Genomic DNA, 25142 nt, shown 5'->3' on the forward strand with positions numbered 1-25142 from the left:
TTTTTAACTATATAAGTGAAAAGAGTATAATTCTTAGATTTATTTTGAATTCACACTATTAGGTACATAGAAGAAACATCAGACTGTACGTACATGTTTGAATGGCGAACAAGTCATGCATGTCCACCCCACGAGGTCATCGACTGCACATTTGAACATGGCAATGATGTGTTCGACTTATCGCGCCTGTCCCAAGTGAACACCAACTTTGAGATGCTCTACAACACCTCCAACAAAATGTACATCCTGAATGTGTGCAGGTCCTTAGTCTACAAGAAAGGTATTGTGATTGACTTGATATGATGATGCTGATGATGAATATTGCACTGCTTTTGCTGAAATTTCAAAGCTGGGGCATGGGAAAATAATAAATAACAATGTGAAATTGAATGTAAGCTTCCATTTAATATACAAAAACAGATAAGATGGACGTTTTGGGTTTCCCCTTCACCAACAAAACAGGATGAATGAAACACTACCACATTATCCCATTCGTCTGTAGTGTTTCATTCATCCTGTTTTGTTGATAAAGGGGAAACCCAAAAGTCCATTTTATCTGTTTTTGTATATTAAATTGAAGCTTACATTCAATTTCATATTGTTATTTATTTCTTCGAGCTTCGAGCAGCAACATTTATATTACCCAAATAAGAGAATTTTTGAAGACAAGAAATTTACTCATGAAAACATAGTATCCAGATACAGGAATGTAATTTATTATAAGTACACTATTTCAAAAGATGGATTTCACGATTTATTTGCTTTTAATTTTTGGATGAACATTTGTATAGTGCTTCAATATAGATGTGATAATGAAGATTGAATTAAAAGAAAATGTGAATAGAAGGGTAAGGTTTGGAAGAAAAGGTGCTTTAAGCCTTTGTAAAATGACTTACATATGAATAAGTATAAATATGAATGTCAATAGATACTTTAATTTTTGGGTCCAATTTATTCCTTTTTAGAATCGTATAAATTAAATGTTGAATCCCATCACTTGAATAAGTTAGGATTTGATGTGTATCATACCAAGGACCAGATCCTTCAGCAAAATTTTGAAAATCTTTGCTTTGGTTTTAACTTTTATTGAACGACTGAGAACAATTTGATTATTATATTTCAGGTCAAACGTGTCCCTATAGCTCAGCTGCCTGTGAGATTGACTTGGATGCAACAGACGACTCAAAAAAGTAAGATGATAGGATTCATTCTTTCTGTGAAAAAAATTTTTTTAACTTTTGAAAACATCAGAATAATTTAAGGATTTATTAAGAAGCAAAACTGTACAATGGGATTGCACATCATGTTTGTGGAAGTTATAAGTCAGACCATGTTCACTGTATCATGATTTTATCGGATTGCAATTTGTATTGGATTGGCTCTTTTTTATTTTTTTTTACATGAAAGATTTAATTTAAATATCACATTTTTTGTCTCTCCCTCCAAAGCAGGAGTAAGATGAAACAAAACATTTTATTATTATTATTATTATTATTATTATTATTATTATTATTATTATTATTATTATTATTATTATTATTATTATTATTATTATTATTATTATTATTATCATTATCATTATTATTATTATTATTATTATTATTATTATTATTATTATTATTATTATTATTATTATTATTATTATTATTATTATTATTATAATATAAAAATTATTATCATCATTATTAATTTTCATTCTCTCTCTCTCTCTCTCTCTCTCTCTCTCTCTCTCTCTCTCTCTCTCTCTCTCTCTCTCTCTCTCTCTCTCTTTTTTTATGGAATAGATATCACAACATGGGAAACGCAGCCACTGCATCTTTCTCTTATGAAAAGGAAATCCTTACCCTTGAGTATTCCAATGGCGATTTTTGTGCTGATGGAACGACGCACAGGTCAACCAAAGTCTTATTTACCTGTGACCAAGAAAGTGATGCGGTAAATATGCCTATTTCAACTTTCTTTGAATTGTTAAAAAATATATATGTTTATATTAATCTCTCTCCCCCCCTCTCTCTCTCTCTCTCTCTCTCTCTCTCTCTCTCTCTCTCTCTCTCTCTCTCTCTCTCTCTCTCTCTCTCCCCCTCCCCCCTCCCCCTCTCTCCTCTCTTTCTCTCTTCTCCTTTCTCAGTCTTCTCTTCTCTCTCTCTCTCTCTCTCTCTCTCTCTCTCTCTCTCTCTCTCTCTCTCTCTTCTTTCTCTCTCTTCTCTCTCTCTCTCTCTCTCTCTCTCCTCTCTCTCTCTCTCCCTCTCTCTCTCTCTCTCTCTCTACCTCTCTCTCTCTCTCTCTCTCCTCTCTCTCTCTCTCTCTCTCTCTCTCTCTCTCTCTCTCTCTCTCTCTCTCTCTCTATATATATATATATATATATATATATATATATATATATATATACAGTAAAATTACTTAAACTGAAAGAAGCTAAACCGAAAAATACCTTAAACCGCAAAGAATTTAATAGATTGTACTGGTCTCTTCATTATCTTTGTACTAATTCTTACAATGAACCGAAATACTTCTAAGTAGGACTTTCTTTAAACCGAAACAACTTGAGAGCACCTTCCCCTTTTCTCTCTCTATTTTCCTTTAAAAATTCGGGAAAGTGGCCACACATAATAATGCCTGGCGATATTAAACAAAGAGCGTAAGTATAAGATGAGATCGAAGAGTGGGATGGGGGTGAGGGTGGGGGGTCGGCAAACACTTCAGTCACTGCACTTGGGCTTGGCCAACACCACAATCGCTCAGACTGGAAAAGGAAGACAACGGGTGACTGGCAATTTTTAAAATGGTTACGAAGACGGCATTTATTCAGCAACTCAATTTAAGGGAAAACCCATGATACAATTAAATGAGCAAACTCCTTAAATATTTACTCCCCTTGAAAAACATCGCAAAACAGGAACTTGCTTTAAACCAAAATGTCTTTAAACCGAAATGGTTTAGAAGGTCCCCAAAATTTCGGTTTAAAGTAATTGTGCTGTATATATATATATATGAGCGTATGTGCTTTTATGAGAAATACATTTTCAAATCATTGATATTCTTCCCATGAATTAGCGTAAGAGCATCTGAGTCCATCTTTAGGTGTGCACAAGTGCATTGGTGTACAGGGCATGAGCCTTACAAAATTACCATCCATGCACACACTTTTATGAAAAAGGCCTTTAACTCAAAGTGACACATAGCAAGCCCAGCAGCAAATACTTCAGCGGAGGGAGGGGTGGGGGGATTCTTATTATTTACCCATAGGCATGGGTTTTCAACTCGTTATTCTTTCAATTCACCCAGCTTGGTACCCCTAGCAGTCACTTCCAGTCAAATGGTTGCACCGATAGTTTCCTTTGGACTTCTAGTGTTGCTTGCCCGCTGGCCAAAGAAGGTCCCACTGATTCATCAGCAAAGCAAGGAGATTGCAAAGTCAAAAATCCACAAACAGGTTTGTGGGTTTACATATTTATTTTAGATTAAACGAATCTAGCTCAAACCTGCCTACTTGAAAATTTTTTAAATCGTGATTTTTTTAGGAGATATAAATTGTAGTCGCTATCTTTAACTTAAAGACTCAACAATTTACCCTCACACAATGATTAAATAACGTTTCAAAATCCTCAAAATTATGTAGTCTGGCATCAACTTTCATTTTTAATAAGTTTTATGACTTAGAAATGCTCTTGAAGTTCTGAAAATGGAGCCAAAATTTCATAATTCTACAAATTTTTAGTCGTAGTAGTCCGGTCTGATCTAGCTATACATTATATCAGTGGTTTTCACCAAAAAAGCTTTGAATTGTACAGCTCCACGCCTGTAGAACTCTTTTAGTTTTAGAACAAAATCTGCTCTTAGGGTTTTATCATTTAAGGAACATTTAAAGACTGAATTATTTTACAGGACACTTTTTGATTGATGTATTTTGATTTCAATAGTTATTTTAATGTCTATATATTGCTATTATGATTATTTATTATTATTTATTATTATTATTATATTATTATTATTATTATTATTTATTATTATTATTATTATTATATTATTATTATTATCATTATTATTATTATTGTTGTTGTTGTTGTGCTGATTTTTATGTTTTATGTTAATTTTATGGGGTTTTTTTTTCCTTCTTTTTTTTTCAGGATATGAATTTGATTTGAGTAGCCTCAAAGAACCACATGGTTACAAGACTTTTGACAGAGAAGGACACATGTTTGAGCTGAATGTTTGTGACTCCTTGGGGAACAAGAAAGACTGTCCTGATGGAACCGGTACAGGAAATTGTGGCTATCCCATTTTTTTTTTTAAATCAACGTAATTTTTAAAAAGAAATTTATGGTCAAATTTTATCTCAGTTATCTCCCCTTTTAAAGACTATTTTTTCGTCAAATTTAACTCAGTTATCTCCCCATTAAAAAAAAAATATTATTTTACCATTTTATAATTTTTATAGTGACAATTTACTATTGGTAATGCCAATTTTATTTAATCTGATGTAACTCTATAAAGTGGTTACCATTTTATTGATCCAATTTGAAAGTGATAATCAAAATAATTTGTACACAAATATTCGATTTGCTCTAATTGCCATCTTCCTTTTTTTCAATTAACAGGATCGTGTCGCACAAATGTAATTGACAGCAAAACAGGCACCAGTGCTGGGAAATCCAACGACAACTTGAAATACAGAGATGGCGTTTTGGTCCTAGAATATGTGGGTGGTGATGCCTGTGGTTCTGGTGGCGCTCATCACTCTACGTTCATCAACTTTGTATGCTCCCCTGGTTCTGGAAAAGGGGTGCCCGTCTATGTGGATAAATCGGACAATTGTGAATACTATTTTGATTGGCATACTGATTTTGCTTGTGAGACACAGGTGAGGACGAAATTGAAACAAGACAGTCTGAGTTATCAAACTTGAATTATTCCACCCCTCTTATTGGAAAACCCTATCATTTCTTAGTTGAAGAATGATTTGAATGTGCTGAATAAAAATTTTATTCAACGATTGCAGAATATTTTTGCACATTTTACTGGTGTGAAATATGGTGTTAAAGTTAAAGACAGCTAATTGGTAATAATATTTTGGAGCGCATGAATACAAATCCAACGTTTTTCTTTTTTGGGTGAATTTGTCATTCAAGCAGATGGAGAAAAATACAAATTATGGCGAATTGAAGTACTACTACCATATAATTGGTCATGAAATAGCTAAGAATCTTCGTTGGAGAGTGGAATAAATGTATTCTTTAATTTCTTTTTAGTTATTAAACTCATTATTTTTTATCTTGCAATGACATACTTGCAAGCTCGTTGTGTTATTTGGCATGATAAAAATAACTCGTTTAATTAATACAAAGAAATGAAAGAATCATATATTAATCCTACATCCCATGTGGATTGATACCTTTACTACTTTGTTAAGGACTTAATGCATTGTATTGAACATGGATAGGTGCTTAACGACTTTGTGGGTGCCTGTGGTTGCCTTTGTGATGAGTCAGCATAGTTGTTTCCCAATAGCTTAGGCCTTTCAACATACTATGCTCTCCAGAGGGAAGATCTCTCTCATTTTGGAGTGGTACTGCTTTGTTGCAATAGGATTCAATAGTCTGACGTCACGTCGCCCAGAAACACGGCGGCCATCGTGGTTCTAAACAAAGAAAATTTGTACTTTTTATTCTTCATGCTGGCTAGAACTTTTCGTATGTCTTGTGATCAGAATGTGTAAAAGTCAAAACATGATCAGATATATATTGTTTTTTTTTCCTCTGGATACGCTTTTATACTCGTCGGAGAAATATTTCATAAGGGCGTCTGCCATTGTTCCAATAGTTTAGAGCCAGTTACTAAGTTACCATGCATCATTACGAGGGAAGTCACGTTTTGACTGTTGAAGCGTATTCTGTCTCTTTTTTATTTGCTTTGCTTTTTCTTTCCAAGGTAAGGTTGCTGGTCCTATTCTCAACCCTCCATCCTAATAAGATGGTGGGTTTGAGACACATATCAAGTAGTGCTAAATAAGTGGGATGTTTATTTGTTTACTTATCATCAGTTTCAGGTGTTGAGTGTGCTTCATTATTTTATATATTATTCATTATTGGATGAGATGGGTTTGTGACTAAAATGACTAAAACCATCAAGGGCAATAATTCAGTTACAACAATACACCATATCACTATATTTCTTCGTTTAATTAGATCAGCTCTTTTCATTCAGAAGTAAATTTCAGCCTTTAAAGGACATCAATACTCAATGGTGTCTCACAACCTTAACAATAACACGTGTATACGACTAATTATTTTAGAGTAAAAGTGCAGTTTGTAAAAATACCTCATTGGTCTCGATTTTTGCAAGATTTATGATATAAGATTTTAACTACCGTTCTGTTAAAAGATTATTGCTAATGTCTTTTGATTTTACAGATTGAATGTTCCGTTAAAAAAGACTCTGGCAAGGTTCTAGATTTCTCTCCTTTGGTGCGGCGCTCTGGCAAATACAATGTGCTGTCTAATGTAGCCGAAGATAATAGAATTCAAGGAATGATGTATCTCAACCTTTGCCGACCTTTGAACCCTGTATTTGGCACCCTTTGCCCTCCAGGATCCGGGACATGCCTTGTTCGGACTGGTATAGATTCGAAACCACTGGTGAGTTTGCTTTCTTTGCTTTTTTTTAAAAACTATAATTTAAAGTGGTTATTATGCTTTCTTATTTTTTGTGAAACATAGAAGGGAGGGGAACAGTCAAATCCATAGTTATTGTTTTGAGAGATGATATTTTTTTTCCTTGTAAATCATTCTCTGTTATCTACTGTTATAGTTGTTGTTTTGAATATCATGATTTGTAAACATTTGAATGTACTATTCTTAGAGGGGACTTGTTACTTATGTTTGGTTGAGACTTATACTTATAGGTTACCTCAAGCTAAGTACCCTTAGAGTGTGCTCTGGGAAAATACATCTGTTCTCTAGTTGAATCATTCCCCCTTGTCTTACTTTTTCTCGTATGCTTTGTAAATCTAGATTTTTTTTTTTACTATCCCATTTTCTTCCTTTTTTACTGGTGATGAAATGACTTAAATGTATTGCAAGTGTCGTAAAACCCTTCAAAACATAAAGCATAAAGCCTGAGAAATTATACTTAGATAGTATGCTTTGATTAAATTGTAGATCTATTGTTTTATGGAGCTTTGTCCATTTTATGCTTAGTTATTAATTGTCACAAATCATTCATAGATTTGTTATTTTTGTGGAAACAAGTCTGTTTATCGCGAATAATATTATAATGATAGATTATACTTTTGTTTGGTTATAAAATTATTGAAAAGTAAACAATGATGTGGTAATTTAAAAAAAAAAATAATTTGGGACGCACCCTTCACACAGAATATATTGACTGAAACAATAAGCCAGCATGACTTGAGTGAACAAATCCAGTTTGTTTATTCATTTATTCTTTCATTTTTAAATTTTCTTTTTTATCTTTATATATTCATTTATTTATTTATCTATTTATTTTTAAAAAACAGAGCCTCGGTCGTGTCCACAAGGGAATGGTTTACGATAAAGTCACAGATGAGGTCAGACTGACTTATGATAATGGTGACCCTTGTCCCTCCAAGCCAACGGTCAATATATCCTCTGTAATCATCCTTAAGTGTCGCAAAGGCGATGGATTGGTAAGAACTCATTTTTTTTCTTTTATTTTGTCATTATTTCTCACCGCCCCCCCCCCTCCTCCACCCAACTTAACCTTCAGTTAAAAAATAAAATTGTTTATCTTTTAATGTATATTTATAGATGGGATTTTCCCCACTCTTGATTGCCATAGGGCTAATACAGAACTCAAACTATTTAATTTTTATGCTCAGATTAAGACTAATATATAAGATCATAGAGAGTTTGAATTAACACCTGCAAAGCTATATCGATTTAATTTCCCTTCCAACTCCTTTCCTCCCCCTCCCAGAATACACAGTTTATCCTGTTTTTTCATATTAACAGATGTATGCAACAGATACTCAATAAAATCCGGCTTCATGAGCCTCTTGGTCTCAGAAAACTATTTTTTTTACTTGTATTGCTTGCTTTTTGTAATAATAATAATAATAATAATAATAATAATAATAATAATAATAATAATAATATAATCATAATAATAATAATCATAATAATCATCATAATAATCATCATAATAATAATAATAATCATCATCATAATAATAATCATAATAGTTATCATGATAATAAGCGAATTTCTATAGCGCCTTTCACCAAAACCTCAAAGGTAGTGTTCATGTAAAAAAAAAATAATTGATTTTCTTTTCAGGATCCTGAGTTGGACACTGTTACATCCGATTGTCAGTATGTCTTTACGTGGTTCACACCAATAGCATGTGAAGATACAGGGGCTACTGAGTTTTCTACCACTTGTAAATTCTATGACAAGAATACAGCCACGACGTTTGATCTATCCCAACTGAATAACAAGATAATGGTAAGTACAATGCTCTTCTGCGCTTTAGGGAAAAATGTAAGTTAAAAAAACAAAACAATAGAAAACAATTGAACTGTTGTAAAGTCATGATGGATTAGATCAGAAAAACTCAGGCACACACTGTAGATAGTATGCACTTGGCTAAGAAGCTCACAACATTGCCTTCCAGAAGTATAACGGACCAACTCACTAAATTCTGTGTAACCATGAACTTTTATAGTCTGGATAAAAGTTTTGTGAGAATTACTCATAAACGCAGATGGTAAAAAACAATAACAAAGACCTGAGTGACGTCATCTTTGTTCTATCTATAGGAGTAATAATGATGATGATGATAATCTATTTTTATACAAATGGATTTAAGATCACATGACCCTGAAACAAGGAACGGCCAAAGGATATTTTATAAGACATCGAAAAATCCTAATAATTATATAATATGTTTGTGGCCATATTTTTACCCTGATGAATTAATATTTCAGATTTTAGAATATTTTTGTTATCAGAGTTTTCTGTAACACAATTAGAAATGTAGTGTGTTCCATTTTTTTAATGATAACACAGCTGATGATGATGATGATGATGATGATGATGATGATGATGATGATGATGATGATGATGATGGTGGTAGTAGTGGTGGTGGTGGTGATGATGATGATGATGATGATGATGACGGTGGTGGTGGTGGTGGTAATTGATAATGTAATAAAATGATCACACATATTTAGATTTTCTTTGGTTTTATATATTTGTCAGGTGAAAGCTGACCAAGGTCGTAGTTTCTATCTCAAGCCCTGTGGCCACCTAGAGGACAAGGGTGAGAAAGGCGAGGCTTCCTGTGCAGATGCATCGGTTTGTGTGGCAGGTGCTGGGGACAACAGTGGATCTTTGGGCCGGTTTGATAAAGCTACAGCCACCAAAAACTACTACACTCTCGATTTGAAATTCACAGAAGGCCGTTCTTGCACTGAAGCTGGTATTCAAACCTTATACTCATTTATATATTCAATTGATTTATACAGTTTTTTAAAGCCATATTCTCATGTCTTTTTCCAGATTCACATAAATACGTTTTTTAAATGATCTATTTATTTAATAGACCTGTAAATTCTCAGTCAATTAACTGAAATCAGTCAATTCATCAAATTCAAATATTTTTAAAAAGGAAAGAAAGAAATGAAGAAAGAAAGAATTCATGAATCGTAGTCGAATGACTATGAAGTAATTAGGAATGTTCCACAGCGCTACGCATAACTCAAGGACCGTTTATATTTACGATGGATATATTGCCAAGGCTAAGCGACGCTTCTTAGAATTGCCGTGTCTGAACACATCCCAGTGTATTTTCACACAGCCATCGTGAAATTATCTTTTCACTTTCCAAACCTGTCGTGATCCCAATGGTAGCCAATTTTAACTGAGCCGCCGAGCGATAAATTTCACTGTTTCGTCTAAGCCAAAATTGACCACATTTACTTGGTGGAACCCAAAAGTATGAAATAGTTTAATGCGAAAGCTGGAAGTGCATTATGAAGACACCTTCAAATCCAAAGTTATATGATTGCTACAAGCACATCTTGATTGCCTCACATTGTAAACAAACCGGTTGACCGTTTCTTCACTGATAGGGTACCTAATTATAAGAAACAATTGTAAGTAGCCTAATTAATTCCCACGTAAATTAGTTTTCTGCCATTGTTTTGCTCAAGTGAGCTTACTGTTTACTATTCATTTCGATTCTTTGGATTTTTCTGATACGATACGAAGAGTTTCAGTGAGGTTCAGTTTCAGTCTCAGTCAATTTTTATAGAGCTCATTAACAGGTCTATTATTTAACACTGTACTCCTGAGCTTGTAAGACAGTATCAAGGCTGCCAATTTTCTGTATGTTTGCAGAATTAAGTATTTATAAACCCTCAGTATATTTTCAAATCACCTGCTAAACCGAAAAAGTAAGTTCATAATGTCTATTTACTGGAGTTCAGCACTCAGAAAGGGGTTGGTCTATGTCTTTGCGTAAAAGTTCAGTAAATTTTTGCTTCCTGAATTGGCAACCCTGCAGTATGGTACATATAATCTGAATGCATGTAACCCTTGTAATGAAAGATTAATTTAAATTAGTATCTTTTACTAATTCTATTTTGTTTGTAAATAATACTACAGAAATCAGAAGAAATTTCTGGTTTGCTAGGTGATGATGTAATTGCACTTATTTTTGTTTTTGTTTTTCAATTTATTTATTTATATATATTTACCCATTTGGTAGATTTTTTTTTCTCTCTGTCCAATTCTGTCTTTTGTATGTCTGCCATGAAAGAAAAGAAAATCCTCATCTGGAGGAAATTTAAGAAGAACAAAAACAAAACTAATTCTATGACATGATACAGCTAACGAAAATTTGATTCATTATTGTTTTCATCGTACAATGATTATTTCAGGCACTAACATGAAAGCATCATCAACTATCATGTTTAAATGTGATAGGACTGCAGGAATGGGATTGCCTAAACTCTTGGAGGTAAATCATCAATTATTTATAAAAAGTTAATTATCATGATAAAAATAATAAGGTTTACAGTATAATGTTGTATCTTATCAACCATGATTTTTGTGAAACGCTGAAATGATGTGACAATAGATGCTATACTTTTCTTATTTTATAAGAATGTCCAAAATTGCATTCTTTTATGATTTGTAGCTATAAGTTTAAAATATGTTCATGATTGTTGTTTTCAGTTATTTAGACTTGAAAATACTTGTAAACAATTTTTACTTTAAAATGTTTGATAATAAGGACCTTTACCTCTGTTAAATGAAATAAACATAACGTAATATCGAGTGTTAAAATAAGTCAATTGACCTTTGTTACTTCATCAAAAATATACATATAATCATAAGGATACAATTTTATTCAAAATGTTATTATATATCAATCAGATTCATAAATATTATTCAGAATAATGCTATCAATTCCATTTAAAAAACCCAACAGAAAACGCAGCATTTGCTTTGGCAAGTAGACAGCTCCAAACATTGACAGCTCTATTCATAAAAGAATTGGGTCTAGTGGATGTTGCGCATCCATTTTTATAAATTTTAAAGATCCTCCCACGATTGGAAGAGTTATCTATTATATATCTAAACATTTTTTGATGATTCAAGGTTATCTAATATATTTACAATTTTGTTGTAAAGTGGAATCAGATCACCCCTTATTCTTCTAAACTTCAAATCATTTGATATTATTTTTTTTTTTTGGCATCGTCACTCTTTCAGTCTGGAAATTGCCATGCCTCGTTTTTATGGGAGACAAGCCTGGTGTGTCCAGAGGAAAGGAAAGAATGCACTGTTGGTGATGGGAGCACTATGTTTGACTTTAACTTCCTGTCTCAGGACTCTGGGAGCTGGAACTACACAGATGCCAACAAAAATGTGTAAGTTGTCAAGATATATTTTTTAAATTTTAACCTGGAAGGAATGGACAATGAATCATTGTAAACCGCATTGACCATGGTAAATCTGTGGAACTGTGCTATATAAATATTCATATACAAAAAAAAAAATTTCACTATAAAGTACAACTGAGTGTTATGAGACTAAATATCACAGGAATATCTGACATGCAAACATTTGAATACAAAAATGAGTTAGTAGTAGGGGAGTGAACAAGTAAAGTGTTTGCACTTTCAGGGAGGCCTGGGTTTGAGTCCTTCGTTGGCATCTCATATATTCCTTGAGCAAGAAACAGGACCCATATTGTTTACTGGGTAATCTTAGTCTTTTTTGGAGATAAACCTTAAAGTAAGGTAAAACTTGCAGTGCATGATCTTTAAAAAAAGATGATTAATCATTTTAATGTTTTATAAAATCTTGTATGCATCCCATCTCTACCAGCTACTGGATGAACCTTTGCCAACCAGTACAAGGCCCCAGCATATCTCCCAATTGTCCCAAGAATGCTGCTGTCTGCATGAAGACTCCAGGTGGAGACGTCTACATGTTGGGAGAGGTGGACACCCAAGTCATCAAAGGTATGGAATATTTGAGTTGATTTTTAATTCCTACTAAAGTATTGAAAATATATGAAACAGTATCAGTCACAGAATAAGATTCATTATCTGACCGTTTCGGGCTCAAAATCTTTTTCATGAACAGAAAAAGATACTATTAATATTAAAGCTTCTTGCTAAAATGAATAATTGAATTTCGATGAAACTCTCAATGTTTTGATAATTTTAAAGTCTCCAAATTTTTTACCCCTTCTTCGTTTTTTTTCTTTTTTTTTGACAGTATGCTTTGTAGACTTCTGCTGTCATCTTTTGGGATACCATTTTTTTCTAATTGGGGGGGGGGGGGGGGGGGGGGGGGGGAGGGGAGGTCAAGAAACCCTTCAGTTATTATGTTTTTCGTTTTTCTTTTTAAGAGGGCAAATATTCTTTTGTTCAAATACTTGAACAGTCTACAGCTTCAAGCAGTCAAGCATTTGCACGATTGATAAAATTCTTTGACTAACATGACATTGAGTCAGCATAAGTATAAAATAAGTTGTATAGTGAAAAGTATTTTGTTGAAGATTAGAGCTTGAACTTAGCCAACTAATCTTTAATCCTATCGCCTTATGCAATGACTGAAGAATAATCTGTTGCTGAATTAAGTTAAGTTACCTTGCTGAGGTAAGATGTCATAAAATAATTTCCATCTCACTCTTTCCAATCTCTATTTTTCCAGTGGAAGATGCAAGCAAGGATCATTCGTCTGTCCTCATTCAGTACTCACAAGGAGATACCTCTGTATGCTCAAAGGGCAGGAGGCGACGAAGGGATTTGTTGCCAACAGTGTCCATTCACCTTAAGTGTGCTGACACGCTTGGAGCTCCTGTACTCAAGGAAGACAAGTGAGTGTTGAAATATAATCATATTTCTATTGGTTTGCTCAGTCTTTCTATCAATTCCTCCACCTATATGTTTGCTTGTCATACATTACCTATAATTACATATTGCCTAAACCCTCCAGTACTTCCTTCATCTATTCATTCATCCATTCATTCTTTCATATTTCCATCCATTTCTACGATATTTTATAAATTGCCTCGAGGCAGATTGAATTTTTAGAATGTTTTTTTTTTTTTTCTTGTTTTATTCTTTCTGCTCTGTCTGGCAATGTTTCATACACGTATATGTACTCTCTATCATTGCACAAGATGCTACATTTATCTCTCCTCATTCATAATGAACCAAATATTTATCTCCTGGTTATTGTAGTAGATTTATTGCTGCTTTTACCCTCAGCCTCAAGATGTGTTTAATAATAATATATTTGAAATATACAGTATCTGTGCACACACATACAAAAAACAAAGTATCCCAAATATTTTGAACATAAGTATGTCTTCAAAAATTTAAAAAAATCTGAAGACTGGGAGCTAGCCTTTTAGATATCGTTAAGATTTTCCAGGTTTGTGGTCCGTTTTTGCTGAAAGATCTATTAACAAAGCATGTTGCCTGTAAGGCGTCCCTTTTGCACTTGAAATCAATATCCATCCTTACCTATGCCGAGGGACTCAATCACACCTGAGTGCAGTAGAGTTAAGATGTGTAAAGTGTCTTTTCCATGGACACAAATGACAGGGCCATCATTGTTACCCATATGATCATTGGCCATGCTCAACATTGTTTGACTCTGCTGCAAGACTACATTAGATCAGGCTAGTGATGTCACTGTTGATAATATATACGATTTTTAATTTAAAACTTTCTGAAAATACAAATGCAACATAATCTCTTGCCCGATCTTCCCACTAATATCTTTAAAATCATCTTTTCACATTATGATATGTTGTACCTTTTTCCTCATACTTTAGGTTTGACAGTGAAAAATGTGTGTTTGAATTCGAATGGAGCACAAGAATTGCTTGTCAAACTGGAAGGTAACATTTAAAATTTAAAAAAAAGTTTGTTCTATTACCACTCTTTCATTTCACAACGACCGTATTAATATTAATTTTGAAATTCAAAAAATTATAATTAGTGTTGAAAATTCATAAACAAAAATGAATATAACATCTTCAAATAAGAACAAAATTTCAAACACAAAACGTTTCGGGCTCAGAACCCTTCTTCAGCCAACAACAACAACAAAATAAAACAATAAAAATATTAATACATTACATTAATAATGTATTTATGTTTTTATTGGGTTTTTTTCCTGTTGTTTATTACTTTTTACAGTCCACAGCTTCTAGCAGCTTAGTATCATCTCATTGAAAGTTCAATGCACTCGAGTTATAGCATCAATTTTTAAAGAAGGACAAAGAGTAAATCTCCCACAATTCCTAATGTTAAGCTCTGGGAGTATCTCAACGAATTAAAATCGTTGGCAACAGGTTACAGTGGCATTCAAATAACTTTAAAGAATATATTTCCTTCCATTTTTCTTTTCTCTTTCTGTGTCTTTATTTTTAATTACAGTCTATTTGGTATCAGCCACTAGTGTATTAGTAGTAAACACAAAGCTATATATTTTCAAAGTTTCATATCATTAAAATGCCTTGCAAGCATACTGATTTATAGATCTTATAGCCGCGTGTAGTTTTTCTTCCTTTTGTATTTTATTGCTTATTGTTTTCAACTTATCCCTTCTTTAGCAATCCAAAAGAAGTTCCAATTAAAGAAGGAAAGATTCTGGATTCAAGAAGTGGCCGCACCATTGATCTGAATCCTGTCTTACAAAACAGTGTGTGAGTTGCATTTCAGTATATTTGTTATGTTATGTTCCATTCTATCCTATTGTCCACATGAGATAATTTAAACTGGATATATTATAATTCTTTTATGATACAATGAAGTATTAGTTGTTGTCAATATGAAAAAAAATAATTTACCAGGCGTTCTTGGTTTTTCAGATTTTGCTAAATTATAGTAATGATGCTGTTGTCTTGTATTTGGACACATTTGCATACCTGCCAACCCTTCCACTTTTGGCGGAATCATTCCTATTTTCACTCTCCCTTTCCGCTATTCTGCCATTGTCTCTAAAATTCCGATTTACAAAAATGACGATAATGGTAAGATGAAAAAAAATGAGGGGGCGGGGGGGGGGGGAATCTCTCCCCCCCCCCCCCCCTCCCCCTCATTCCATTACCTAACACATCTGATATGTAGTTTTGTTAGCTGTGCCAGAATATTGGGTTAATTTATGTGTTTGGTGGCAAGGTTGATGGGAATTTTGATAGGGAATTAACCATTGGTGACAAATTCCTATTTTCTGTCGTTCTGATTCCACTTTTTTCTATGTGAAAACTTGGCAGGTCTGCATTTGGCTAAAAAAATGAAAATTATCAACAGGATTAATTGTGGGGTCTGAAAAATAGGGGAAAAAAAGATTTCCAATCTTAAAGTCTTATACTTTTATGCTCATTGTCTTGCAACTTAATCTATTGTAACTGAAATCTATCAGGCATCCATCTGTAACCATTGGCGGAAAACACTACTCTATCAATTTGATTGGCCAACAACCTTCGTACGACGAAAGTCCTGGCAATGAAGCGTGCCAAGGGGCAGCTGTTTGTCAAAAAGCTGAGAGCACACACATGTATCGCAACTTGGGAAGTTTCTCTAGCAGTGCTTACTTTGTCAAAGGCAAGTAGTAAATATTATGTACATCCTATCATATTGGTGCCATGCGTTTTGGTAAAATACAACAGCCACCAGCCAGATTAAAAATACCAACATACAAAACTGTGTGTAACCTCTAACGTTTATAGGAATGATCATATGATTTAATGAGAATTAGTCTCTAACAGGCTGTCTAACAACAATGACAAAGAGCTGAGGGATTCAACTTCATTCTTTCTGCTTTTGAACTGTTCTAAAACATTATTTAGATTATATACTCAGTGTGTAATTAAATCTGTTGATCTCTCTCTCTCTCTCTCTCTCTCTCTCTCTCTCTCTCTCTCTCTCTCTCTCTCTCTCTCTCTCTCTTTTTTTTTTATTGGACTATTTTTATAAATGCTTACCTCCACAAACATTCGAGAACTCAGTGCATTGTCTGTTGTCTGTCTTCAAACCTTTTTTCTCTAAAATCTCAATTATTTGTTTTTAAAAGTGCTCTGTGTTGATATAAAGCAACAATAGGCTCATGCTATTATTATTATTATTATTATTATTATTATTATTATTGTAGTAGTAGTAGTAGTAGTAGTAGTAGTAGTAGTAGTAGTAGTAGTAGTAGTAGTAATAGTAGTAATAGTAGTAGTGGTAGTTGTGGTAGTAGTAATAGTATTAGTAGTAGTAGTAGTAGTATATTTTTGGAGTCCGTTGGCTCAAGTTGTTATTTTCGTCAAAGTTGTTGTTGTATACATATTTCTAAAAATGTTCTTGGTCTCTATCTACAGATGAAAAAATTGAGGTGGTATTTACTTCCCCTGATAAATGTACAGGAAAGAAGAAGAACATGAATGTAACAAGTACCGTTCTCTTCAACTGTGCTAAAGACTCTGACAAGGTGATTATGCTGGGTGGGGTTACTGACCTCCCATAGTGGAGGTCATTTACTGTTTCTTCTGTGCCCCTTTATCTGTGTTTCCAATTTGCTTTTTGTCTTCGTCTTGGAATGAGATTTCTCAAACCTTCTACAGCTTTAAGTTTATTGATTTATACTTTATGGAAGTTTTAAAAAATAAACTAAAAAAAATTAATATAATAGAATATCAAATAACTTTTTTTCTTTGCTCTTTGTTTCAGAATGATGTGGAGTTATTATATCAAACTTCAGACTGTGCTTATATTTTCACGTGGGCGACAAAAATTGTGTGTTTCCAAGCAAAACCGTAAGTTTACACAAGTTCAGGACCTTATATTAGAGCAACCACTGGAATCATCCTTTTTAACAACTGCTATATTTTGTCGGAGATGTTAATTTTCTCATCTTGTGACAGAATAAATGTAAATCTGAATTCAGTTAGTATCTTGTTAAAGGACAATTTAGCAAGACCGTGCACTGCTGTTGACTTCCTTTGTCAAGGAATTTTTCACACATTAATCAGACTGAACCCCAGTCAGTGATAGATAATTTAATGGCATAAGTGCGAAAAAAGGGTTGTCAACAGGCAAGTCATGAAAATGTTGCTGCTTGAAGCATGAAGGAAAAAAATAATGATAAGTATTGAAGTGTAAGCTCCAATTTATTAATCGTGTTTCCCCTTTATCAACAAAACATGATGAATGAAACACTAAGGACAAGTGAGAGATGTGTGATTCCTGAGTGTTTTATTCATCTTGTTTTGTTGATAAAGAGGAAACCTGAAACGTCCACAGTATCTGTCGTCATTTAATACAGTGAAGCTTACTTATCATTATTTTTTCAAACAGGCAAGTAGGAAATTGTGAAATAAAAATTGGATTCCTTTTGGAGAAAAAATAGTTAGAATATTGTGAAGTGCATTGATGCTGGCTATGTCAAATTCTTAGCGCTTCTCTAAAAACAACAAACTGTATTCGAGTTGCAAAAATGTGTAATTGAGACAATTTTTTAATATTAAAAACCTTCGAGCGTTACTTGACATTCTTCTTAAATTAGATAATGTCAATGTTGCTGCTCAAAGATGAAAACAGATAAAATGGACGTTTCAGGTTTCCCCTTTATCAACAAAACAGGATGAATGAAACATTACAGACGAATGAGATAATGTGGTAGTGGCATGTTAACATTTTATTATCAAAACATGAAGTGAAGACTTGTTTGTATACCTTAATTAAATTTGTAATTATTTATTTATTTATTTTTTTATTTATTTTTTGTCTTTGACAGATCCAGCTCATCTTCCGCTATTAATACCAAAGACAAAGGCACTGAGAATACAGCTGTACACAAAGGTAGCGCTGGAGGAGGTTCCAGTGCCACCAAGATTGGTGTCGGGGTGACGATAGTGGTTGGCATTGTGGTCATCTGTATCCTTATATTGGTTCTTCATCGGCCTGAAAGGAGGTAATGGTGTTTTATCCACAGCACTAGTGGTGATGGTGATAATAATTATAATGATGACGATGATGATAATGATAATAATAATAGTAATGATAATAATAATAATAATAATAATAATAATAATAATAATAATAATAATAATAATAAAAATAATAATAATAATAATAACAATAATAATAATAATAATAATAATAATAATAATAATAATAATAATAATAATAATAATAATAATAACAATAATAATAACAAAATAATAATAATGATAATAATAATAATAATAATAATAATAATAATAATAATAATAATAATAATAACAATAATAATAACAAAAATAATAATAATGATAATAATAATAATAATGATAATAATAATAATAATAATAATAATAATAATAATAATAATAATAATAATAATAATAATAATAATGATAATGATAATGATAATAATAATAATAATAATAATGATGATGATGATGATGATGATAACTGCAATATGGATGATAAAAATGAGGAGGAGGAGGCTCTGTGAGGTCACTTTCAAAATAATATTACAGTCAAATAGTATTTGAAGGTAAATGATAGGATTTATAGAACACCTGTGGGTTACACTGTCACATTGTTTTGATTATTGTTCACAGGGCATTAATAAAGATGAAAGTAAAATCTTGCATTCTGTGCCGCAAGAGCACAGAGTCGATGTCTTATGCTAAGGTAAGTTATGGTTAATGCAAGAACTTTTATTATTTATTATTTGTCTCCCTTTAAAAGTTTGTTTTAATCTATCCTCTCGGAATTCAAAAGTTTGTTTTAATCCATCCTCTCGAAATTCATTCAAAAGTTTGTTTTAATCTATCCTCTCAGAATTCAAAAGTTTGTTTTAATCCATCCTCTCGACATTCATTCAAAAGTTGGTTTTAATCTATCCTCTCGGAATTCAAAAGTTTGTTTTAATCCATCCTCTCGAAATTCATTCAAAAGTTTGTTTTAATCTATCCTCTCAAAATAAAAAGACTTTAATCATTCTAATCCATTTGTATTCACTAGGCCCCTTGGAGTTGGAGTTGATCCCAGTTTCTGTAGTGTTAACCAGACAGCAACAATTGTTTGCTACCCTTTGGATTGGACTTTGTATGTCTCAAGTTACTTTCCACCAGATTTATTAGACTCAGCTACTTATTCACTGATTGGTGGACAAAAGGCTTTTAAAAAACAAAACAAAACAAAAACAGTTGCTTCACAGACCTGCTAGCCGCCGATTAGAGTACCTCTGCTTGTTAGTCAAGTGCCCCATCAATTGAGCTATGGACATCCTAAACAAAATGGCTTCTTTATTTTCCTGTAGATAGCTTTGGATTTGATTGCGTTTTAAAGATGGAATTTAAAATGTTAGATAAGGACATTTTGTCTTAAATAACAATATTGTGTTGTTTTTTTAATTCAAGATGACTACTTTACTTCGAAGATTTAAAAAAAACTCAAAATAATAGAAATTTGTTCCACCTTTTGCTTAAAAATTTGCTAACCGTTGTGGTATTATGTGATCAAGGGTGAATATTACTCTTAAGGTAGACTACTTGGCTGCAACTGCTTCATATAAACATAAACGTTCCATTTATTATAAATTCACAAGGACCTTTTATATAAAATGTTTTCTGAAATATTGAAATATATAACAGATGCGACACAGGTTCACTTTAAGCTATACTCAGAAATAAGACAAGATGCATTAATGTATTTACTCAGGTTAATAAATAGAAATGAAAATTTAAAAAAAAAAATGTTTTTCAGATTCTGCTCTTGTTTTTTGGTGAGCATAAGGAGGAAAGTGTTGTAATGCCACACAAACCAGAATAATTGCAATCTTATCTTTAAACAAAATATTGTAGATGACATGGTTCAAGATTACTTTCGTTTTTGTGTGAGAATAAGGAGGATAGTTTTGTAATGCCACACAAACCAGAATAATTGCAATCTTATATTTTAAAAAAGATTGTAGATGACATGGTTCAAGAATACTTTTGGCAACACTTGTTATTAATGAACATCTCAATTTTAACTCAAATAATATTCTATTTCTTTAGCTTTCATCAAGTGCAGACGAGGCAGATTTCAATATTGACGACGATCCATTCAACCCATTTAACGAACCAGATGAAGAAGCAGAAATCAACAATGGCCAACTTCCTGTCCAGGTGCATGCATACCATGATGACAGCGATGAAGATCTCTTATTATAATTATTGTAAATACATATTTCTCTCTCATGCTGCTTCCATTATAGATATATATATATATATATTTTTTTTTTTTTTTTTTTTTAATTTAGCATTTTCAGAGTATGTTCAATTGGATAAATATTATACTAAAGTTTCTGTAAGATTCACAATGACAATCTATCAGAGAGAAGAGCAAGTAAGATCAAATTAGTAGTTTTCTCTTCCGGCATCTTCTTATGATCTAACCTTTGGACTTTTTCTATCACTTTAGTTTTCCTTGAGCATTAAAAATCCTGTTTATTAGCCTTAAAACCTGACCACGATTTTTAAAGAAGTTTTCCCACACAGTCCTATCATAAAAGTAAAAGGAGTTAAAAATAGAGTTGCACTCTTCTGTGTTAGAGACTTTAAATTCAAGCTTTGAAATACTGAATGTGAAGAATAACAAAACAAAATATCGTTTAATCATTTCTCCCTGACTTGTTTAGTATTTCTCCCTATTTAAATCTCCCTTATTAGATGTTTTATCTAATTTTCATCTCAATATTTCCTCCTTGGTGAGACTGGGTCTGTACTTATTGTTATCAACCAGAAACTCATGCAAATATTCATATCACATTGTGCCAACTTGGCATCATTTCTTTTTTTAATTTTCCGATATAAAAAGGCACACACTATAAATTTGTTGACCTGAAAGAAATAATAAGTAATGTTGAGACAATGCATCTTTATAAAAAAAATAATTGTATTTGCAAATCATGAAAAAAGATCATTTATTTATTCTTCCGTGTTGACCTTCATGTATTTTGCATTTATTTTTATGACGCATGTACGTGATGCTATGTTCGGAAATTTTTTTTTTTGAGATTTGCAGTTTAAATGATATAAAACATTTGTTTTCACATTCCTCTCATAATATATTCACATGTCTGTAAAATTTGTAATTGATTGGGAGAAAAGAAGGTTTTAATCCTTAATTTTTCATTAACTTTTTAAAATGTTTTTTTTTTTTCTTCATTCTACTGGTTACAGAATGAGTATTATATTTTGTCATTAAAAAATAATTTGATTTCATTTAAAGTATGTTAATGGTTGAAAATGCACATCGTAGTATTGGGTAGATTACATATGACTTGACAACTTTTTTCAAATTTATATGTGAAAATGTTCCATTTCTGTACAAAAACCTATTAAATCATTTATTTAGTAAAACTGTCGGAAGCATGCAGATAACCAAGACTTATTTTTTCTGTTGCTTATGTTAAAAATTTAACCACAATGATATATACATAGTAGCTATTTATTTATTTCATTTTGCGTTGCTTAGCCTAAAGATTCATGCCTTTGTCATTTATCATTTAATTACTATATACATGCAGCTGTTTTGTGAGAGAGTGATCAGGGCTGTTGTAAATACAAAATTTGCTAAAGATGGAGACCATGGATTATAAAATAAAGTCTATGCAGATTTTAAAAACGTTATAGACAGATAGGGTTAGATTTTTTTTTTGGGGGTCCAATTTTGGCAAAAATGTTAATGCTTTCCTGTTCATGCAGGTTTTTAACTTGAATTTTGGAGATAATTTTATTAAAATATGCTTTGTAAAAATTGGAAGTACATCGCATCTTATATAATTTTTTTTTTTTCAAGGAAAGTACATGTTTTATGCGCATTGCTCATTGCAGCTCTGCAAATGGTGATTTAATGATTTAAAGGAGAAAAATACGACAGAATTCGATGACGAGATTTTGATACTTGTGATATTGTTATAGTTTTGTTAAAATTTATTGCCATAATAAGGAAATTATAAGAAGTTTTATTTGTCTCTCTTCACTGCCCACATTATGTATGCAAGCAGATGATCATTGAGTGAAAAGATCAAATGATTTGAATAATGTCTGTTGCTGAGATTGGTCATGTGATGAAAATATATTTGAAATTTCTTGCTGCCACCCCTGCATTGTGTTGTGATTGTCTATGTATATTACATATTCTTATCTTGTTTTGCACGTATTTATTGTGATCACCATTTTTTATGTGATATGATGAATATTGCTTTTGTAGAGGGATTTCCTGCTTTTCTTTTCCTATGCGTCTGTGAAGTAATGTTGAATTATTTATATACATCATTAATGAAATTTGAATATAATTGAATTATTGTAGGCCAATAAGTAAAAAGAAAAGAAGATATTGGTAGACATATTATTGAAAGATTTGCATATAGCACCAAATATATGATAACCTTTTTTACCATGAGGAAATCGGGCAATAGAATGTGGACCACCTTAAAAAGCTGTGTCTATTTTTAAATAACAAACAAAATAAGAACAGCATTTAAGTTTTTTTTATCAATTCTTTATAATTTATAACATGAAATTGACACTGACTTGTTAAAAGTAATAACTCAATAGGTCGGTAAAATGATATTTCTACTTAGAAAGTGTTCAAGAAAGATAAAAAACAGAGTTACTTGATTCCAGTTTTTATATTGGACAGCTTAAAAACAACAACAACAACAAAATCTCATAGAGCTTCTGGTTTCCCATTAAAGTGTTTATGGCCACACTTAATCACCCGTTGATACTAAAATATCTATGATAGGAGGATGGAAAGGAAGAGAAGAAAAGGGTAGGAAGTACCACAGCTTTGACCAGCTTAGTATGCACCTGTATACAGACTTTCCACAAGGAGGGAATAACTGCCCTACATAACTGAGCTCCCCAGGAATGAATGGGTAACACTGAACAGAGTACCAGCAAAAATTGGGAGAACAGCTGGAATCATGGAAAAGTTGGAGCTGGCTGAGACTAGCTTGTATAAATGTGGATGCCCAGAGCAGGCGATGGAGCACATCCTTAGAGAATGCCAGGATGGGCCCAGCTGCACTGACTATGACCTAAGAATCTGCTCCACAGATGTTGTGGAGTGGGTTGGGTGTTGGAGCGACAAGCTATGATGATGATGACCAGCTTAGTATCACATTGACTGGAAGTTCTCGAATAAGGTTATGGTAACTTCAGGTCCTGGATGAAACTTTTTAAAAAATGCAACAGAAATAAACAAACGTTTAGGGGAATTTTCACATCTTTTTCATCGTAGACGAAGATGAGGATTAGACATTTATAACAGTCTCCGTTGAGGTTCATAATTATTTTGATGACAATTATAAATGTATAAGGCAATATTTAAAAAAATTATGGGTTGTTTTCTCCCTATTTCCCATACATCTTCCATTCCATGAGTAAGCAAATTATTGCTTTTGCTGTTTATGAGAGAGAGAGAGAGAGAGTATTTGCGCTTGTGCTTTTCAGTTTGAATTTATTCTCCTATATTTAATTTTTATTGATACATTTTCACTTGATTTTGCGGGTGGTTGGATGGGAGCATCACCCTTGAATCATATACCTATGATGTTCGCATGGGTGTACGATCCGATAGTGATGTTGTTTCTTCTTCTCTTTGCTAGCTTATCCTGCTTCTTTGGTTTGTGATTGTATTTTTGACAGGGGATATTTTTTTTTCTGTAAATCTTCTGCCTGTTTGTTCTTGGTTATTTATAATTTAGCTTATGATATCTTTAGGTTATGATTTTGATTTACATTTGTACTATTTTTGTTAGATTGCTTGTTTTTTTTTGTTTCAGCGGTCTCTCATATAACCTCAATTGTGTTGGAAGAGACCTAAAGCAACAAACAAACAAACAAAATCACTTGATTTTGAATCTGTGGTGACCGCTTGGGATTTTAAAAGATAACGCTCTCAGGGCGCACAAATGTATAAAACATTATTTTTTTCAGAATGACTTTTGGATCCTACCCCCTATCTTTTTATGGGTGTTAAATATAATTAACCTCAATATCTACTATCTTGTGAATATTCCCTTGTCTCTCAGATCTATTTTCCATTTTGAGGAAGTTAAAATCAGGACCAATGCTGGCCCCGGACCAATGCATTCTTCATTGCTCCACTGCCTTGCTAGATCTTTTACAATGTTCTGCATTTTGAATTTATACTTACTTGTATGAAACTTGGAGTTAATTTCTCTTTATTTTGACGGAGAATGAATATTATTTCTTGTTGCATTGCCCACAACTCGAAGGTCCTGTTTCTCATCATTGTACACTAAATTCACTTTTAGGGGTCCTATTTATCCTGCTGACATAATACTGTTTTAAGATGGTTCGAATCATTTGTTCTTCTCATAATATGGCTTTAAGAGTTGCCAATTTTCCGTATAATTACAGAATTCTGTATGTTATAAACCCTCATTATTTATTCCAATCACCTGTCAGACAGAAGAACGTAAGTACAAAACGTCTTGTTTATTGGAGTTCAGCGCTAAGAAAGGTAAATGTGCTTGTCTAAAATTTCATTAAATTTTGCTTCCTGAATTGGCAATCCTGGGCTTTGAAAACCATTTCTCCATTTATATGTCATTGTTCGGATTTGATCGAACTAA

General features: G+C 32.6%; 1 protein-coding gene across 1 annotated transcript in view; it reads left to right on the forward strand.

The window, feature by feature from the left end:
* LOC144968029 (cation-independent mannose-6-phosphate receptor-like) overlaps window positions 1-20853 on the forward strand; it is a 48618-nt gene extending 27765 nt beyond the window's left edge. The window contains exons 23-44 of the mRNA XM_078905980.1: window positions 63-280; window positions 1124-1190; window positions 1785-1935; window positions 3286-3433; window positions 4128-4256; window positions 4599-4861; window positions 6411-6635; window positions 7517-7666; window positions 8316-8483; window positions 9240-9459; window positions 10922-11001; window positions 11760-11917; window positions 12378-12514; window positions 13212-13377; window positions 14344-14409; window positions 15127-15219; window positions 15939-16120; window positions 16879-16988; window positions 17228-17313; window positions 18294-18470; window positions 19105-19177; window positions 20548-20853. Of these exons, the coding sequence (XP_078762106.1) occupies window positions 63-280; window positions 1124-1190; window positions 1785-1935; window positions 3286-3433; window positions 4128-4256; window positions 4599-4861; window positions 6411-6635; window positions 7517-7666; window positions 8316-8483; window positions 9240-9459; window positions 10922-11001; window positions 11760-11917; window positions 12378-12514; window positions 13212-13377; window positions 14344-14409; window positions 15127-15219; window positions 15939-16120; window positions 16879-16988; window positions 17228-17313; window positions 18294-18470; window positions 19105-19177; window positions 20548-20703 (3223 nt within the window). The 3' untranslated portion in view covers window positions 20704-20853. The remainder of the gene's footprint in view (window positions 1-62; window positions 281-1123; window positions 1191-1784; window positions 1936-3285; window positions 3434-4127; window positions 4257-4598; window positions 4862-6410; window positions 6636-7516; window positions 7667-8315; window positions 8484-9239; window positions 9460-10921; window positions 11002-11759; window positions 11918-12377; window positions 12515-13211; window positions 13378-14343; window positions 14410-15126; window positions 15220-15938; window positions 16121-16878; window positions 16989-17227; window positions 17314-18293; window positions 18471-19104; window positions 19178-20547) is intronic.
* The last annotated feature ends 4289 nt before the right edge of the window (window positions 20854-25142 follow it).

The sequence above is a fragment of the Berghia stephanieae genome, chromosome 3 (genome assembly GCF_034508935.2).
Source record: "Berghia stephanieae isolate SIO BIC M18660-M18661 chromosome 3, UCSD_Bste_1.3, whole genome shotgun sequence".
Lineage (NCBI taxonomy): Eukaryota > Metazoa > Mollusca > Gastropoda > Nudibranchia > Aeolidiidae > Berghia > Berghia stephanieae.